General features: G+C 42.1%; 1 protein-coding gene across 10 annotated transcripts in view; it reads right to left on the bottom strand.

Moving 5' to 3' along the window:
• Positions 1-20,949, bottom strand: part of Ppp1r9a (protein phosphatase 1 regulatory subunit 9A) — a 280,210-nt gene that overhangs the window by 51,279 nt on the left and 207,982 nt on the right. For 9 of the 10 annotated variants that reach the window (XM_026787519.1, XM_026787520.1, XM_026787523.1 and 6 more), the window contains 2 exons: positions 15,426-15,581; positions 2,687-2,740 (listed from right to left, as the gene is read on the bottom strand). In XM_026787519.1, the coding sequence (XP_026643320.1) occupies positions 2,687-2,740; positions 15,426-15,581 (210 nt within the window). The remainder of the gene's footprint in view (positions 1-2,686; positions 2,741-15,425; positions 15,582-20,949) is intronic. The other variant, XM_026787521.1, reaches the window with a different exon arrangement.

Below are 20,949 nucleotides of genomic sequence, written 5' to 3'. Positions count from 1 at the left end.
TCTCTCTCTCTCTCTCTCTCTCTCTCTCTCTCTCTCTCTCTCTCTCTCTCTCTCTCTCTCTCTCTCTCTCTATTCTGAGCTAGTGCGCCATTTCTTTTCAGCGTCCTTCTTCAGTCCGCACCACTAAAGCTTGGTGTAAATATAAGTCTATCCTTCTGTACATCAAAACTGCGTGGGACGAGAAGATCAACAATTCTTTCCATATCTATAAAGGATAAAATGGGAAAAATGACTTGCTCAGGGTTATCCATCTGATAAATGATGAAACACAAACACTTTCTTTGATAGCATGTAGTTTCCTGAAAGCAGGAAGAGATGTCTAGGGTATCACTGATTCGGTTCAATATATGTCACCTCCTTTCCTGTGAGAGCATGTTAAATAAAATGTTGGACAATAAGTTGAAAATTAACTAGAAAGGGAGTGGGGTGGGGCAAGAGAGGAGGAGAAGCCTACAATGCAGTAGGACAGTGGTTCTCAACCTCCCTAATGCTGCAACCCTTTAATACAGCTCCTCAGGTTGTGGCACTCTCTTAACCATAAAATTATTTTTGTTGTTGCTTCATAACCATAATTTTGCTACTTCATGAATCGTAATGTAAATATTTGCATTTTCTGATGGTCTCAGAAGACCCTGTAGATGGGCCACCCCGAGACCCATGGGTTGAGAACCACTGCACTAATGGTTAAAATGGGACTTAGTCACTCAGCTTACATTTGTTATTTGCCCTAAAACTTGGACAAGTAGTCCAAGTTCCTAAGAGTCTGTGTTAGTGTCTACACAGCGCCCTGTGCTCGCACCGCTCAGCATCCCTGCAACACTTCTTGGGCTTCACGATCATCCAGTAAGCTTCAGCTGCGCTTCCTTTTTCAACCCTTTAGATGATGCTATTAGGTTCCTGATTTCAGTTGGCACAAACACAAGTCTGTCTCTCAATATATTACAGGGAATATTAAAAATGTCTAGGTCTTTATAAACCTTAATTTACACCAAGGATAAAAGACAAGGATTAGTAAGGGTATAAATGGTTGTCTGATTAATCTAAATCTCTGCAATGGCTTGGAAGATAGCTCTGTGTTGTTATTGTTTCTAGGTATTTTTAGGAAGACGGAGTGCAGTTTTCTCTAGGTCTCTAGGCTGAATTCGAGTGCAGGGAAGATGTTGATACACGTTCAGATGAAGCTTACAGGGCACTAACAACAGCTGCCTGCCCTCAGAGTTGCTGCTCTCTCTACTTTCTGTGCCTTCTTTAAACTTATGAGTATTCAAAATGAAGACATTCTGACATTTTATAGCATTGAACATACGGAATACACATTCACACGAATATATATATTTATATATTATGGGTAATAGTTTTTTTGAAAACTTTTTACTAAATACATTTGGACAAGAGGTTACAAAGTAAAAATTACTTTGAAATGAAAAAAATCTATTTAACATGGATAAGAATCACAATTACATATTTTCAAGTGTGGATATCCTATACCAATCTAGGAAGAAAAATATAAAATAGTAATTTGCAGTCTTTTCTAAATTAAATCTTCGTAGTCAAATGCCTAAGTCTGTCTGTGAAAGCATTTGTAAACACAGGCCTCCTTTCCCTATCTGTAACCAACAGCTGAAGAAGATCTGCTTTTCAACATCAGGAAGCAGCTCCCGGGTCAGAAGGACTAGGTGTTTACTGCATCTGTAATGAAGAAACATTCATAGCAGCTGTTTGTGTGCCAGTCACTGCTAATGGAGAACTTAAAGCCACAGTGTGAAGCTGGCACCATGAAGGATGGATAAAGACGCTTTGACTAAAGAGTTTCAGAGCACATTAGTCGAGAATGCGTTAACCAAAGGAGCCCGGCTGATTCACCCCCTCTAAAACACATGGGATCCAAAACAAGCATTTACTGTGAATGAGAAAAAGATCAATAGTCATGGGGATAACTTGTATCTTAATTTTAAAGAAATCATGGAAGCAATACAGAATAGTTTGAAAGAAACTGAAAAATACTTTTAAATCTCTGAAAATATACATTTGTTAGAGCTGAACACAATAGCTAGAACTGTATCTCGTACAAGAATTTTACAGTTTTCTTTGATGTCTTATTTCATAAAGATAAAATATCATCTATTAATACTTTTTTCCCTTAACAAATTTGAATAAAGCACACTAAGTATGTCTCAAGATTTCCAGTCATTCCTGGATCTAAATCAATTACACAGTGTCATAAAGTGAGTTTATAATATTTAATTCTTAGACATGGGAAATGTTTTTGTAAAAAGCAATTAATGTGCCACATTAAAACAATACATTTCTTCTATATATTAGCTAAAAATAAATCAGTCTCTTTATTATAAGGTAAATTATATAAATGATATTTTATATACCAGCTAGTATTTAAAAATTAATACATATTTCAGATGCTTGAGCCATTAAAAATATTATTTTTGAAGAAATTTCAGAGAGAATATGCATAAGTATGAATCTATTTAAGACATGAAGTTCTATGTGGCTTTCGCTGGGGTGAGTGCAGTGTGCTTGCTCTCCCGGAAGTTCTTTCTGTTTGTGTACTCAATGGTGGAAATGAAACTGTCATGTGAGCGCGCTCTCAGTGCACAGGAGCACACCCGTTTGTCCTCGGGGTATCCGGAACTCAAAGAGCACAATTCGAACACCACGGAGCGGTGCTTACCTTGGTCTTCAATTTTTGAATCTCTGCTTCTGTAACTGCATGTTTGATTTGCAACTGAAAATTGAAAAGAAAAAAATCTCAACTAAGAGTGTTTCTATATTTTTAAAGACTCAGCAGCGAGAAGAATACCGTTTGACACAATAAAAGCCTAAGAACCTGCTGCAATGCAGCAGGCTGTAAATTACACTGTCTAGCGTGTAAAATGACTCACTGGGTGCACACTAATTAAACACAGGGTTTATGGCTCGCAGTCTCTAATATCCGATTAAGTTGCCAGTTTAATTGTTCACAGGCCAAAGAAAATAAAACCCATTTTTTTGAACTCTGTGGCTCTTCCTTTATGATCTGAGCATCCCGGAGCTGTTTCTTGCTGAATGGCGTGAGCCTGTCAACAGGCCTGGCACAGCGTGACGATGCAGTCCCACATCCTGCGGAAAGGTGGCGCTGTGGTTCTGTCAGTCTGACATTCCGCAGTGGCTCTGCTGCAGAGGAAGGGGGTTATGCAGTGGCTCTGAGAAATCTCTGCGTTTGTTTTTCCTCCTCCTTCTTTTCAAAAGCAGGAAAGGTACAGATTCAGATTTATGCCCTCCAAAATATCTACCTGTATGAAGACTCCAACTTCAAAGGGCATTTTCTACACCATAATAGTCGCCTTTGCCATTTGTTTGCGTTGCTTCCCTTCCCCCCCACGCGGTTTTCTTTGTAAGAACGGGTCTTCAATGCGTCATTCATTTCTTTAGGACTAAACGCCCTCCCTGAACTTAAGGAAAACAGTTTTTGGCTCACGATTTGTTCTCTGAAGTGCCTGGGAAAGGATGCTTTTGAAATTCCCAGTTCTCCTCGTGTTAGAGGTTAAGACAGGCACCTTCCATCTGTCGTATTTTGCCAGCTAGGGAGTCCGGGAGGCTGTCACTCTGCAGCTAAATTCACGAACATTTCTGCCACACTATCGAACACTGGTACACCCTATGTGGCACCCTGCTTTTATTTACTTATTTATTTATTTATTGGTGCAGAGTACTTTGGAATTAGAACTGTCCAGGAAGGACTGTAATCTTATGTTATTACTACAACCAAGTGAATTTAATGCATTTTACCAGTCAGCCAAGGAATAGCTGAAGGAAGGGCCTTGAATTACAATGGGAAGTAACCTTTGCCTCCAACAGCACCTCCTAAATGGCCCCTCTCTGGGTCTGTGGCATGTGTGACCTGCTGGGGACACATGAGAAGGGATAACAAGGGAAAGGAGGAAGAATCAAAAGAGGATGGACGAGACATGCAGCATCCAACTGACAACAGTCAGCCTGGAATTGCCGGGCACGGTGCCCCAAGGTTCTCCTCAGAGCTTTGTCAGCCCTGCTAGGGACAATGCCGGCAGCTCAGCTGTGGAGGGTGACCCTGACACTTTTATAAAGGACTGAAGACCACCCTCTCTGAACTGAGATGGCTAGAGGTCTGTGTCTCTTGATTTCATACCATTGGTCTAGTGGTCTGACTCACTTAGCAGATGCCAGGGTGTGAGTGTGCCCGGGGAAGGAAACTACATGAACCTAATGTTCCCAGTGACAATTTTGTGAAAGGCCATTTCTTCTCCCCAGGAATCCTGGTCTAGATAGGTCTTCCAGATGCTGACAATGCGGGAACACCTAGGCTCAATACCGAGAGGGTCCGCCTTCTATTTCTATGAGCCCACAGTGAGCACAATGACCTAAAGTCTTCATGCACACAATTTGGGGAAACTGAGGCTCAGAGAAAACAATCAACCTGTCTAGTTAAAAAAGAAATCAACGCTAAATTAGTCGGGGTTTTGATCTTGTGCCATGTCTCTTAAAAACTGGAGATGAACTTTATAATCATCTATGCAGGAGGGGCTCTATGGAAGCCGCTGTGAAGGGAACATGTCCTTTCTCCAATGAAGTCATGCTAACCTAACCTCTCCTGCCAGTAAGAACGAACATCACAGAAGGGCAGAAGTGCTTACACGTTGAAGGTATTCTTTATATACAGCATGGAGACAGATATACAACTACAAGGAATTATATTGATAGGTATTATACTGTTCGACAGTAAATCAAATTTACATGCCTGGATGACTGTTATCCATCCATCATCGACACGAGTAGCTACTCTGCTGTTTAAAACATATTAATATGAAAAGTTAGGCGGCTCAAATTCATCATGTTTGTCATGTGCATGTGATGTGCAGCAGGAACACTGTGTAACCTCTCACCGGCACTGCTGTCCCAAGTGACCATTCTTATCGCGACACTAAAGGAGATAATCCATATAAGGCATTCAAAGCACAGTGGCCGAGTAAGAGTTATCAATACAGTCAGCCAGGACCAGGGAGAATCATCTAAATCACTTCCCACTTAACCGTATCAAATGACCCCTGCAGTCCAATACTCAGATAGCAGAGGCCGGAGGATTGTTGCAAGTTCAAGGCAAGTCTGGTCTACATAGCCAGTTCAAGGCCAAGAAAAACACCACAATGGCATCAGAAAAAGAGACAAAAGGCATTAACTGGCATATACAAAGTCACTCCTGAAAGAATCCCTGGCTCTAGCCAAAGGTCAGCTCTGCAGGGGACACTGTATTATGGGTGGTGCACACACAAAGTTCCTCCTGAAATCAACCTTTCTAGCCAAGGGTCAGCTCTACAGTGGACACTGTGCTATGGGTGTGTAACATGGTGGGCCAGGCCTGCTTGTTGTTGATGGTTTTTGTCCAGCCTGGTACCTCACAGCTGTTTAGCCCCAAAGAAAATCACACATAGGTCTCCATAAATTATAAGCTGATTGGCCCATTAGCTCTAGCCTCTCACTGGCTAACTTTCACATCTTGATTAACCCATTTTTCTGATCTATGTTAGCCATGTGGCTCAGTACCTTTTTCAGTGGGGCAGATCACATCCTGCTGTTTCGGTGGTCTGGGAAGGAGTGGGAGAAATCAACTTCCTCCTTCCCAGAATTCTCCTGTTTTCCTTGCATCATTTCTACTTCCTGTCTGGTTTTCCCACCTATACTTCCTGCCTGGCCAATCAGCATTTATTTAAAACATGATCAACAGAATACAGACAATTCTCCCGCACCATGGGTGAGTGCCAGATACCATTTTCTTGATGATGGACTCAATGCATATGGCTTCACATGTTGTGGGACTTTAGACTTCTTTGCTCATTACCACTTGTGACCTCTGCCAGTTTCTCATCTGCACCTCAGTTTTCCAAATGAAAACTGAGAGGACTAGATGGGGAGAGCCCCCAACAGCACCCACAGACTTTCACATTGGGCAGCTATGGGTAAAAAAAAAAAGGGCCAGCTATATTAGCAATGATCAGAGTTCAGAAATTCATATCACAAGCACCTTCTCATTATGGGGTACATACTAGGCCAGTACCTCAAAATGTGGATGAACCTAAGGAGAAATATGAAGTAGCCCACACTGGCTTCTGATGTGGATGCCCATCTGTATATGTGTTGCATTTATTGGATAATGAATAAAGTTGTTTCAGCCAGTGGCTTAGCAGAGTAAAGCCAGGTGGAAAATCCAAGCAGAGAAACAGAGAAAAAGAAGGCGGAGTTAAGCAGATGCCAGCCAGCTGCTGAGGAAAGATGACAGGTAGAGAATGTTGTACTGCCACGGCCATGTGGCAATACACAGACTAATAGAAATGTGCTAATTTAACACGTAACAGCTAGCTAGAAATATGCCTGAGTCATTGGCCAAGCAGCGTTGTAATTAAAAAAGTGTCTGAGTTTTTATTCAGGTACGAGCAGCAGGGAAAAGAAAGCACAGTTTCTGTTTACAGGTCTCTAGTTAGCTTGAAGTTCTTCTCACCAAACAGGTAAGAGAAGAGGGCTGAGATGATTAACAATGAGGTGGCCACAACCAGTGAGAGCTTAGTGTTAGGAAAACTAATAAATTCTTCAGATCCAGAATGAAACGTGCAAATCTGGATATCATTCAAAAGATAAACAATAACTCTACTGTAAGGTTTCCTAGTTGATACAGGCCTGAAATTACAGATATGCAGTTATTTTAATCCTGGGAGCAATACACCTTTCAAGGAATTTTTATATATCCGTCACTATTAGTAGGAAAGAAATAAAAATATACAAGTTGAACCTTTTCAATTTACACAGTAGAACACTGTACAAAAGACTTTAAATAGGATAGCTAATAATTGCCAAAGTCACAGTTGTGCTAATATAGGATTTGTTTTTGTTTTTGTTTTTTGTTTTTCGAGACAGGGTTTCTCTGTACCTTTGGTGCCTGTCCCGGAACTAGCTCTTGTAGACCAGGCTGGCCTTGAACTCACAGAGATCCTCCTGCCTCTGCCTCCTGAGTGCTGGGATTAAAGGTGTGCACCACCACTGCCCAGCTTTAGGATTTTTTTTTTTTTACATTATTAGAAACCTGCTTGCTTTTCTTCGGCCCCCTATATACTGCAAATGGCTCTGGGAAGAGGTGGTCAGGTCCTGTTCAATTCAGATGAGAAAGACGCTGAGCAACGTCACTCTGCATCTTGCAGCTTCCCCGGGAGTACAGGGTGCAAGACAACAACCCCAAGCCTGGCTTCTCTGCTTCTGCCCAGCAGCTTGCCTTGCTTGTTTCCTCAATGCATGCATTTCTCATTCAATCCTTATATTAAACTCAAGGTGTACGTGATCGTCGCTGCCCTACATGGGAATCATGACTCTGACTGGGCAGTCTCTGGATCCTGACACTGATAATGCTGTCAGCATCTGGAGAGCTGAGCAGGTGGCTCAGTGGCTGAGGTGCTTTGCAAGGAGGACCTGAGGGAGGGCCTGCAGCACCTGTGCACAAGACCAAGAGCTCTATGTACATGTGCCAATGACTCTGGCTGGGGAAACAAGAGGATCCGGGGCTTTCTGGCCAGCCAAACAAGGAGGAGGACAGTCACAGAGAAAGGCATCCATTGCTGACCTGACCTCCATATAATTCATGAGTGCCCATCCCAATACATACAGAAAATCTGGCCTCCATATGGTGCATGAGTGAGCACCCCAATATGTACAAAGAATAAACATAAAAAAGAAAAGAAACTTAGAATATGTCCATTATTAAACTAATATTAAGTTAGTGAAACTGTATGCCCGGTACATAGTCATGAAGGCCACCAGAACACAGCAATCTCCCTTTGAGGTATCTATGTGTGACTTCCGGAGCCTACTTTCTGCAGCTCCATTAGCATTTCCCTCCTATAACTAGGCCAGAGAGTCTTGGTCTCTATCTTTTGTATCCAAGTTAGCCAAGACTGGCTGGAGACGCCTGTTTCACAGGAAAGACCAATGCACTGTGCCAAGGGATGAGGGAACTAGGCAAACGCAGTGTGACTAGTAGGAAGTGGAGTTTTCTTCCTCTCCACGCTTCTCCAGAAGATTGCAGGCTCATGTCAACTTGTGAGACCAAGTTCTGCCATCTTCTTGTCAGCTCTAGCATGGACACGGCCAGCGTCCACCCTGGGATCTCAGCTGGCATAAATGTACAATTCTACATGGAGCAGGAAGCCTCATTTCACATTCCATAGGTGTACTGCTGTGTGGGGGCTGTTATTGCTTTCAATAAGATGAAAGTGGAGTGTGTACATCTGCAATTGAATCAAAATGTCCACATATGAGCACCAGAGATGGGCAGCTGAAGGCAGAAAGCAAATCAGCTTCAACTGCTGCACTCTACTTAGCCGATGCAGGCACGGATGACACTTTTGGAAGTGAAGAACACTATCTTTGCAGGGTTCTAGAACTTTTTTTCTACTCAGATAAGCCCAGATTCTCTGCTCTCGCTGCCCAGGGGTGGCAATGCCTGGCATCTGTGCAGAGCTCCGTGAGATGGCTTCAGCACTGCACGGATTCTTAGCTCTCCGTTTTTGCACTGGATTGAGGTCTGTACTGTCCACAGTGAAGTGGGCTCCATAGAAGGAGCTGGGGTGTTTCTCCCGAAATATGATGCTATTAAAATGAGGCGGTGGCAAATCTTTGCCATTTTTGCTGAAGGCTTCATGGTGTCTATCAACAAAAGTGGATTTTATTTTCAGGAAACTACATATGCAAAACAAGCTGGAATTGCTAGCTGGGCAGGGACCAAAGCGCGGGGCAGCTCTCCAACATGGCCACTCCGGGCTGGTTCTCAGAATGTGGGTACTAATGAGGAACGTGTTGGTTACTTCGGACAGCCATTTGTTACAGCTCCTTTAAAAACAAACATCTGTTTACTACTGAGGAGGTAACAATCACAGCTCCCCACTTGCTAATAAAACTCCCATAAAGATGGCTTTATTTATTCTCCAGGGTATTTATAACTTTCTAGTTTATTTTTTCGCAGACTTAAAATCAAACACGCCACCCTTCCGACTGGCTTTCCCTAAAGAGGAAGGCAGATTCATTCTCACTGGTGCGGGCAATCTTGGCTCTCGAGCAGTGCCGTGGGCGAGCCTGAGTCCCGTCGAGAAAGCACCCACTCTGAAGCAGCCTCTCTGTTTCCCACCTGGGAAGTCAGTCTGAAAAAACTCTCAGCCCAAATGGCAGAAACTAAAAAACAAAACAAAACAACTGTTCCCTGACTATATAGCATGCAGGAACAGGAATTAAATCTATTTAGTGGCTGGAGAGCTCCTTGGAAGTGTTTGGCTTGCTAGCCTACCTCCAGATTTAGTGAGAGACCCTGCCTCAAGGGAACAGCAGGGAGAGTGAGATAGCAGGACACTGGACATCCTCTGGCTTCCTTGTGAACATGTGCGTCTGTGCATACATGTGTGTACATACCACAGATACACTCACACACAAGCAAAATAAATCTAAACAAACAAAACTCAAAATCAGGAAAGAAAAATCTTATCTCAACTTAAACTGATAGTGAAAATAAGATACCAGAAAGTGAGCAGGGAGCTTCATCTGATGTCAGGACACTCTGCACTACTGACCTGGCTACTGGAGAACCAGTCTACTTCCCTGCTGGAGAATGCAGACTCAGGGCAGCTGTCTGAGCAGAGAGAAGACAGGAGGTACTGACTTGCTGCACACCAGTAGACACAAGAGAGCCACACCTTTTAGGATGTCCAATATGGTCTGGTTTTTCTTCACTTGCCTTGGAATGAAACAGCAAGCTTTGTGTTTGCAGTTATCAACCATTCACCTGATGAAATTATGGATCTCACTTTGGGACTTCAGAGTGAGGGAAAGGACAATTAACGTCCATGTGTCCATAGGAAAAAATATCTTAAAATTATTCCTGGAGACACCAGGAGAAGAGAGAGTAAAGAGTAATACATAAAAGAAAAACATGGAAGAAGCTGACTACTTTATGAAAGCAGATCACACAGCCAGGGGTGCAGCCCCAAGGGAGTCACAGTTAAAGCCAAATCTAATGACACAAAGCAGACCACAGGACTCTGGGCTCAGACGTGTGGAAGGAGGTAAATGAAACCCCCGAAAACTAAGACATTCTGATGACTATTTTCAGAAAATCAAACAAAATGTAACCCACCAAAACAGAGACTTCTAATGGACTTCAGCATGAACAGAACAGTGTAAATCTTAGTCAAAGCTACCGCATTAGAAGGCTGAAGAGAAGAGAAGCAACCCAAATCTGGGCTCATATTAGACCTTTTGTTCAAAATGTGCTTAAAGCAAGGAACCTGACCAGACAACATTTTCAGTTAAAAACTGATAAAAAAAAATGTCAAGCCTAGCCAATTATCACAGTGTTACAATAATTAGGACATAATTCTTGGTATGAAAAACTCACAAATACAAACACCTAATAAATTACTCAGAGACACTCTCTGAGAAATTAAAATTAAAAAAACCCCAAAAATTAGAAAATAATACTTTTAAAGGAAAAAAGGAAGAGCATAATTATTTACAAATATATTATAAAGCTACTTTAAGTCTTTTAAAAGTGTAACAAATTTCTTAAAATTCAAGATTTTATCAAACATCTTCATACACTGAATGCAAATGGTATTTTTGCTCTTAATTTTTAAATTGATGAAAAGAGAATATATTTTAAAGCCTTAAAGATAACCTATATTAACAGCCAACAAATATAAAATAAACATAAAGCAGAAAATTATTTAAGCATAGTAATAAACACCTTGAGTAACTATTATAGTAAGTTCAAACTGAAAAAATTATCTTAGTAATAATCTTAGATACAGAGTCTAACATTGTATATTTTTTACATTCCAATAAAAGAAAATGTTTCAACTAGCTTTGTTAGATGTAGGTAAACACTTGGTGCTACAACAAAAGTTGTCAAATATTAACATTAAAGTATAACCTAAAAGAAAAAGAAAATCATTGCTAAATTTCACGTGCTTCTAATATAACATTGAAATAGACAAAAATAATATGGAGGTATAATTAACTATAAATCATATAAATTACAAGGTTTGAGAAAAATGAATAAGGTTTCAGAACACTTAAAACATCAATTTAGTCACAAACACCCGTATTAATCTACAATAAAAGCATCATTTTTCAAAAAATTGGTTGAAAAAAACAGTATCTGATCACAATTCAATAAAATGATTAATAAAGTTACAGATTCAAAACCATTGCTCCAGTTATGCAAGTCAAAATGAAAATAAAACGGAGAGAGTGGAAATCACAGACTATTTCCAAAGTGACGCCAGCGAGAATGCTAACCAAGTGGGAGCCGGCAAAAGGCGCAGTTCTGAGGGTCGGGTCTAACTGCCTGCCCATTGCAACGACAGAGTATGACAACCAACTAAGCACAAGGGTCGGGCGCTGGCACATGAACAAATAAACACGCCCCAGGAAAGTAGATGATAGTATTAATAAATACACCAAGGCGAGCGTGGCCGAATTAGGTAGGGGGAAACTTTCTGTTGGGTTTTCTCTCCTGAAAGCAATTTGGATCTATGTGCTTCAGGCTACCATTCATTAATCTAAAAAAATAAAAATAAAAAGAAGGAAGGGAGGGAGGGAGGAAGGAAGGAAGGTTGGCTGTGAATGAATTCTTCAAAACAGAACACATGGGGGTTCTGATGTTGCAAAGGTCAAGACCTGCAGAGGAGGAATGCTACCAGGAAGGAGCCAGTCTGTAATTGGTCCTCACCTTTCCCGCACAACCCTGCTAAGCCCACACCTGGGGGAAAATCAGGCTAGCAGGCTCCACACCCTGAAGCTGTGACCTCCTGACTGCTAATTTAACTTCTGGGCCATGTGACAGGAACCTCTGGCGCTGACATAGGAAGGGGGCCACAGAAACAGGAGTAAATGAGCCCTGCAAAGGTGTCTCATCATAGTAAGGGCAGAGGGAGCTGGAGACAACCCCACTGTAACAGGCAGACTTGTCAGCATCCCCAGCTAAGACTCCTGAAACACAAGACAGGTGGCCACAGAAGAGTTCACAGGTAATATGATAGAGTTATCATTTTGCTAATGATTACTGACACTGATCTACTTTCTATATTATACTTAAAATTGACTCAAACTACTGGGAAAGTAAAATAAAACAATAACATTCAGGCAACAGATAAAAATTTGATATTTATGATGACAGGTAGGAAAAAAGAAAAAGGAATATAACTATCAAGCCAAGAGGACAAAATTTCTAACAGGCATTTAAAGACAACATAAACAGACAATAATCACTAAGGAAGTCACATAAAGACTCCCATAATAATGTATTTAACAGTGAGGTTGGGAACTAGGCTGCTGACAGAAAAACATTTGAATAAAAGTATACAGAATGGATAAAAATAAACAAACTCAGATGCTATGAAGGGAATGTCAGGCAAAAGAAACCCAGTGATGAGTTTTACTATTAACCAAAATAGAACTGGGGCAAAGTAAATAAATAGGATGGGGTAACAATGCTGACTGTAAGTGCAGCTAGTAAGAAAGTTAAAATACATAAAACTAGAAGTGACAGGGTTATAAGGATGGATAAAGGGCAGTTGCTGACTTTAACATGGACACCTTTCAGAAACTGGCAGATCAGTGGACTCAGCTGTGGGGGAATAAGATTTTCAGGTGTGTGACTTTTGTTTATGCTGCATTTATTTAACTCTGAAGCTGTGTTACTGGGTCTGTCTAAAACACCTGATTTGTCTAATAGAGAGGAATGGCCAATAGCAAGACAGGAGTAAGGAAGGTGGGGCTAGCAGGCAGAGAGGATAAATAACAGGGGACTCTGGGAGGAGAGAGGATGGAGAACAAGCTAACAGGGAGAGGAGGACGTGGGGTCAGCCACCCAGCCAGTCATGGAGTAAGAAGGAAAGAAAGGTATACAGATGCAGAGAAGGGTAAAAGCCCAGAGGCAAAAGGTAGTCAGGATAATTTAAGAAAAGCTGGCAAGAAACAAGCCAAGCTAAGGCCAGGCATTCAGAACTAAGAATAAGCCTCCATGTGTGATTTCCTTGAGAGCTAGGTGGTGGCTCCCCAAAAAGCCAAGAGAGTAAAACATACCGCAAGAGTCAGCTATGGAAGGAGAGGGGCTGACCAACCCTACTGCTTATGCTCATTTCCTGGAGCACCAGGTTCTGGGAGAGAGGGAGCCAGAGCCTCTAGTTGTGTGCACACTGGTGAGCGCACCAGGCTCCGATAGCTAGCTCTAAGCCAGAGTCACAGGGCCCTCGTTAAGTCCCATGGGACCCAAGACAAAACAAAATCAGAGTCGATGGAAAATCAGGAGTGACAGGTGGGGAAAGTGACAGATGCATTACATACACACATGAAATTATCACAGAAAAAAATTCACAGGAAATTTCAAATGAATGAAAAACTTTTTCCACAAAATGCACAAAACTCAATGTGACAGGATTTCAGGAACAGAACTCCCTATCTTCAGAAACGATTAAGCCACTTCAGGCAGGTCATGTTTGACACAGGAAGTCTCTCCCTCACACTGAGGCTAGATAGTCTCTGTAACAGTTTTTAGTTATGTCAGTCATTTCTTCCGTTGCCTACAGCTGGGGAGTCAGGCAACAGTAAAGGGTGTGCACAATTCTGAGGGTTTGGAGAAAACACTCTAAGCACATACTGTTATAAACCTGAATTAAAAGAGTATTAGCATAAGAAAGATGTCATTTGCCCACAAATCAACTTACTAATTTGAGTACAATAAAATAAGAGGGAATTAATGAAGTGACCCGTTTCCTTGAATGAGATGAGACTAACGTAACTTTACAGAGAAAAGCCGGCCTGGAGATGCACAGGTCAGCGGTAGACACAGGGCTGATGTCAATGGTCCTAGGTGCGACTTCCCAGTACCAGTGAATGCTCAGCCCCAAACGAGGTCTCTCAATCCCCCCTCCCCACACAGGTCTCAGGGAACACCGAGGAATAAAGGGTAAAGAGAACACAAGAGCCAGAGGAATGTTGTAAAATGCTGTCACCTGCAGATGACACGGTCATTGCTCTCCTGAGCCCACTGCAGTGATGGTTACGATCTTAAGACCAGGTCAGTCAACACTCCAGCAGGCAGCACTAACTGGAACCTGTGTTTCCTCAGGCCCCAAAGGAAACGACATGCAGGTAGGACGGGGTGATAGTCCTGGGTGGGATCTGAGGGTAACGGGAGGGGTGAACTGGGTGGCTAAAATCAAGGTGTATAGTGTACATGCATGAAATTGTTAGAGAAAATAAACAGAAGGAAAGTTAAGATGGACCTTCTTTACTAGTCACTGGCGCTAACGTCTGAAGAAAATGGCAAAGCCTTCTGAACAGAGGAAACAACTCTTAATAAATGTGCTGACCATGGTGTCAATTACGTGAAGAAATCAAGTCAGGTGCACTATACAATGAATTCTCAGTACATGCCTGATGCCAATTAGTGAGTATTTAACCACTAACTAACTGGCAAGAACTGTGCAAACACAGAGGGCACAATCTCCTGAAGAATCATGATCATAGAATTAAATTGGAAAACATAGCTGGCCTAAAGTAAGACTGGGTAAGGTAGTCACAGCTTGTGGCTTTGCCAAAGCAACAAAATGGATATTTTTAAAGTAATTAAGAGAATCCCTCAATACCAGACTTGGGGGAGAAAAAAATCTATCTGGTTCTCTATCTGCACACTAAGGGTTAATCTGGGCCTTTCTTGGACAGAAGAGCAAGCTCTTCAGTCCCAAGACTAGCATAGCAAACTCCCTTGCCTGGGCGTGGATGAAGATTCAGCAGGAGGAAGACAGTGGGAGGGATAGGTAATCATCACCCTTAACCTCGATGCAATTTTCGGCAGGGCTGCATCTTGCAAAGCTGCGGGTATTGAATGGATTCTTTGGGGTAGAGGAAGGTGATGGCTTCCTGCTGTCACTGTTCCTTGGTGGTTATATTATCTGTTCAAGGTCTGCTCACTGAACTCTTCAATGGAACCCTTTGGGCACGTTATTCTTACTAGAAATCTGTCTACTTCAGGAAAACAAAGAACAGCTTTCTAGAGAAATAACTGTACTAGAAGAAACAGAGTATGGCCACGTGCCAACACATCTGTAAAAGTAAAAAATATACATTGTAACCTGGATGTGTCCGGAAATGACGCCCAAAGTTACAAGACAGGTGACAAACATCAAAATTGGTGATAGTAGAATGCAATCTGCTAACATTGTACTCTCATATTTAAGACTCAGACAATGTTCTTGACAAACTGTAGTCAGGAAGCAGATGGTTCTTGGTTCATTCCACAAATAAAAACACATTTAACCAAGGAGCAGGCACAAGCAAACGCTGTGCAGGCCAGAGCTCACCTCTTTGAACTTGTGACTGAGCTTGTTCGTGTCCAAGTCTGATGGGGAGAACATGTCCTCATTCTCCGGGAGCTCAAAGACTTCAATGGCCATGTCACCGCCAGGAAGAGTGGGCCCGACCTCCTCCTCCTCTTCATCAGTAGCATATTCTCCAGTCTGAAAGGGAGAGGATTTCAGAAATACAGCTCTCCTTATCCTACACGGAGTTGTTATTAAAACAATCGTTTTTTGTAAGAGAAAAGCATGTCACCAAATGGCAAGAGTGTTAATGTTTAAATCAAGCATGCCTCATGCACCCAATGTTATACACAAATGTTAGTGCAGAGATCCAAGCTGCCGCAGAGACATGTGCGTTGAACAGTGGACAGCATCAGCAGCGAGAGCTGCTTCTTACTCAAAGCATCTGACAGTCTTACTAAATACAATCACATCGCTAAGGAAATAATCTCTCTATTACGCCTGTTTATGTGTGTGTATACACGGGAGGGCACATACACGCAACAGCACATACGCAGAGTCTGAGCGCGCTCTATGGGAGAACGTTCTCTGCTTCCGTTATGGGCGTTCCAGGGATTGAACTCAGGTCATCAGGCTTGGTGCCACACACTTTTACCTACTGAGCCTTCTCAACAGCCTCAGGAACAAGTAAGGCCTTTAAATTCCTACTTCCTAAGCCATCTACTATCAGGAGCAAGGAGGAAGGGACCAGAGGTCAAAGATTTACAGAGCCGGCAACCTGAGCAAATAAACTTCCATCACTCCAGAGTCCGACCACTCGTGTTCTGTTTGCTAAGGACAGAGGCATGAGCTGGTGAAGGACAAACCCAGGCCTTCTAACCATACAAGGGCCACGTTATACTTGCAGAGGACTCCAATGAAACCATCTTGTCACATCTTAGTCAGTCACCTAAGTGTTTAGATTTCTAGCTTTTTCTTGGAGAGCCAAAGATCTGCTCACACTCTAAGACTATCTCTGCTGTGGTGGCCAGCTTAGATGGGGCATTCACACCCTAGCTCACAACTTCATTAACTAGTGTGCTGCTCTTAGCTTGCTCCTCTCGAAGGCCAGGAGAGCCCTGTAGTTATTTGAGTTCATGACCTATGAAATAAATGTATGTCTCTGTCACTGACTTCCTCAACATTATTGGAAAGTAACTCCACTTGGCAGCACCAGCGTATGAGGCTATAATTCAAAATAATTGCCTGACATCTTTACCTTATGTAATTTAAGGATAAATCACAGATTCCATGGGTTAAAAAGACCAAATTCATATAATTCATTCCTGCTCCTTCAGGAAGTAGCTTTTTCAACACAGAAAGTGCAGATATGAATTCCCATTGCCTTCGAGCAAGCCTTCATACACAATGGGGTGATGGATTCCTTTGATTAAGCAGCCCCAGCTCTGTGCATTGCTCTTCCTGTATGCTGTGCTCACCCTGCCACTGTGGGAGATGGGTTTTTACCTTGGCAATGAAGGAAATCTGGTCATTCGCCTCCAAGTGATCCTTCCTCGTCAGGAAGGCCAGCATTCAATTGCCTTCAGACATCTCTTTTCCAAACAAAATAATTGCACTTTGTCAGCAGTACAAAGTTCTTTCTCTCTAAACATCATGGCTGTGCTCTGATTTCTTTCCTAGAGCCTCAGCATTTCTTTAGCCATGGATCCGAGAAGTGGGCAGTGTCTCCTAAGACACCTGTGAGTCACTGAAGCGGACAAACTGCCTCAGTGCCTGCTGGACCCTTCTCCCTCACACACGGACTATTCACATGGAGACCACAACCTCATGGCATTTGTCTAAAGAAATAAGGTTAAAAATTTTCATGTAAAAACAGCAGTTTTAAAACCAGCCACAGGAAAGCTGGGTCCCTTCCCTTCCTTTCTCATTCAAGTAAATTAAAGACATCTTAACTGGAAGGAAAAGAGGTTAGTATGAGTGACTCATTCCTTTGAACATGCTAGAAGGTTAGGATTCTTTAGACACTAGTCTCAAAAGGCAGGTCTAACCTGTGCCTACCGCCCAGGCCACATGAGGACAGCTATATAAATGGCCAATGCAAAATCATAAGCTTAAACTATTATGCATTTCCTTTTGAGATTCTTTTCTCTTTAATTCAATTTCATGTATTTTGAGCATGAACCTTGTAGATTACAGTGTCATGTTACAATGGCATAAAACATTCTTGGGTCAACTTTAAGTACTACTCCAAGTATCTTTGACACTACCCAATGGAACACAACAATGTAGCCTATGGGTTTTAGGTAGCTACTAAGACACTCTTCATCAGAATCAAAAGTGTAAGCAATTCTTACTTCTGAGAATAGTTCTGGCCTTGTCTATGATATGGCTCATCATGATTACCTCTACAAAAATATGTTGTTAAGATTTCTACATGCTTATTTTGTACGCCTTTTAAAAATTTTATTCTTATGTGCATGGGTTTCAGGTTTGCTCTAAGTGGAGTCACAGACAGCTGTAAGCTGCCATGAGGGTGCAGAGGACCCAGGTCCTCTGGAGGAGCTGTCAGAGCTCTTAAGCACTCAGCCATCTCCCCAGAATTCTAGTTTCTTTTATTTTTGATTTCCCAAGGTTCCTTTCTTCCATAAATCCAAACCACTCCCAGCTCTCCTGGAATTGTAACTCTTTCTACCTTTCCAGTTACTACTGCTCTCTCTTTCCTACCAGGCTTACACGCGTCCCGAAGCCAAAGTATGTCTTTCCGTGTCTTGAGTCCCCTTTATTGCCCTGACTCTTATTTCTTTTAAGCCCTGGAGAGTGTGTGGCTTGTAAAACTGTGGAATTCTCTCTCACCAACCATTGCAATTCCTACTGTCGGGAGCTTTGAATGCTACAGAACACCACAAACATCTGGATGGAGAAAGCTATGTTTAGCAGACAGAGAATAATACACTCTCCTGACTCCTTTATCTTTATTGAAAATCTTAATGATTTTTATGGTTACCCTGCAAAAAAATAAATGCTATGGAACAAAAGATTAGCAACATGTTGTAAACCTCGGGGCAAGGCCAAACCACTGTTTGCAGAGAAAGAGAACAATGTCTCACAATACTACCTTTCCCCACCCAAAAAAGCTCCACGAAAGCTTCCTGCCACCACCTATCTCCCTGGTAGCCAGCTTCCTGCCTTCTGACCAAATTTAAGCTCTTTAAAACAACTGGATTCTTGGCATTCTTCTTCTCACTGTGTGATCTACTTTAGATGTGGCAAGGGCGGTTCTCAGTAACTGAGAAACGGTGAACATCCTTCCCTATGTTCTGTTTACCTTGTTCATAATTCCTTTTTCTTTTCCACGGTCTCATGATAAGGTTGTGGAGTAAAGAATCCTACTTTAGAAACTTAATGTTTGTCCAGCAATATGCACTCAACAGCTAGATGACACGGGTCTTAATACGCCATCTAAATTTGGATAAACAGACTCAGAAATTTCACCCAAGGGCCATCAGTTAAGCTGAAACGATTACCTAACAGCTCCCTGAAACCAGCATTCCTCCTTGTATGTGCTGCCATTACCAATCTACAGAAACAAAAACTTGGCAGGGGAGAAAATATCAGGAATATACTTCTTCAACATTTCTTCAAATGTAAAGTTTCCCCGGTATGAGCCTGCTGTGTTGAGATCTACCATTCACAGTTCTGATTATCATTAAATTAATTTTGAAGTTGTGTACATGTCTCTGCTGGGATCCAAAGTTCTGGTCTTTGCTTTTCCTTGTAGTATGCTCATCCTGATCAAGCACAAAAGAAAAAAAAAAAAAGAGGAGTTCCCTTTGGGAGGACAGGGAAGCAAGAGCAGCAATGGCTGGGGATTATAAAAGAGGGGTCACTGAAAATCTAACACATTTTTTTTCTCTGAAGTCTTAGGCATGTCCAGCACAGTGACAAATCCTCTCCTGGGCTCAGGAACCTGCTGACTGTTGCTTCATGCTTTCTTTCTTAAAAAAACACAGCCAGAATATATAATCACTGAAAGTTAGGAAGGATGAAAATGACTTCCGCAAGGGAAGAAAGGTGTCAGATTCCCCTAGTTTCTGTTGTCAGCCTTCACTTGCTCTTCTCACACTTCATTTTAGGACCTCTGGTCTCACTCTTCCCAAAATGCTCATCCATCACTGCTTCTCCCACTTTCTCAAGACGTGAATGCTTCAGGCCATAGAGATTTTATTAAATGACAATGATAAAGAGGAGCGCCCTGTCAGGGAACACCTCTGGGTAATCATAGCTTCTGCTTGGTAGGAGGAAAAGCATTCAGACAAACTGAGCCTGGAGCACACATTAGAGACGCAGGCATCAGCCTATGTCTTACTGAAGGAACAGAAACTTCTGAATCTAGCAAGACAGTAAAGCAGGGTCCATTAAAAGGATCACAGTTGTGTGGTCACGTACATATGGGTTCAAATGCTGGTTTTGAGATTTTGCAAGTGAACTTCAAGACCAAAATTTTGATTGTTTCATGTGTCAAGCGAAAAACAAACAAAGCAAACAAACAAAAAAAAACCCAAAAAAACAAACAAAAAACAAAACAAAACAAAACAAAAAAACAACAGTTCCTTGCCAGGAAAAGGGCGTCCCTGTTAAATTACAGGGTGCCTAAAAAGCGTTTTACAGAAAGGTATGGCACATGATAGATGGTGACAATAGTTGGCCGTTGTCATTGCTGTTGTTGGGACCACTGCTGCAGTGGTGGCACTCTCCATGAAGACTCACCAAGCCTGTATCTGGCAGGCAGACGAACACTAAGCATTTCTTCTGTAGGATTCCTTAGGTCTCCACACATGCATCTTTTGCCAGTACTCTGACATAAACCATTTCCTTTCCTACACCGGTTCCTTCCGCATGCTGTAGTATGAACCTGTTAATACCAAACTCAAAAGTCCTGTGTCTCAGAATGTCTCATGACACCCTACCGCCTGTCAGCCTGGTCAGAGACGAGTGCGCACTCACATCAGAGTACCCTGTAGCTGTGGCCGGTAAGACTTCCTCCTCCTCCCTATGCCCCGGTGCACACCTTCATCTCTCAGAACACTCTTCGTCACACCTGCCTTTTCCCATCAACTGGAACTTCCTCAACTGTGCCAGGGACCATTTATCCCTCTAATCCCAGTGGCCAGTGACTGTTTGGCACCTAGCAGGCCATGAACAAATGTTTGCTGAATAAATTAAGACAGTTGTGGTCACATCTGCACACCATGGCAGAGTCTGATTTTCCTGTTAATCTCAGCTTTCCAGTATGAAATACAGTTAAGCACAGCTGCAGCTGAGGTCTTAATGGCCCTACAGGGGATTTTTCTTGTTAGGTTCAACCATTTGCAGTAATTTTTGTTGTAGCAATGTTTACTCTGGTAAATTCTGGAACACTAAACAGTGTTAATCATAAAAATAGCCCGAAATATGCAGTCTGTGGGAATTTTTTGCTGGATTTGAATTTAGATTCTATCTATCTATCTATCTATCTATCTATCTATCTATCTATCTATATATATATACATACATATATACATACATA

The sequence above is a fragment of the Microtus ochrogaster genome, linkage group LG10 (assembly GCF_000317375.1).
Source record: "Microtus ochrogaster isolate Prairie Vole_2 linkage group LG10, MicOch1.0, whole genome shotgun sequence".
Classification (NCBI taxonomy): Eukaryota; Metazoa; Chordata; class Mammalia; order Rodentia; family Cricetidae; genus Microtus; species Microtus ochrogaster.
The sequence above is the reverse complement of the archived record's forward strand: the minus strand, read 5'-3'. Positions and strand labels throughout refer to the sequence as shown.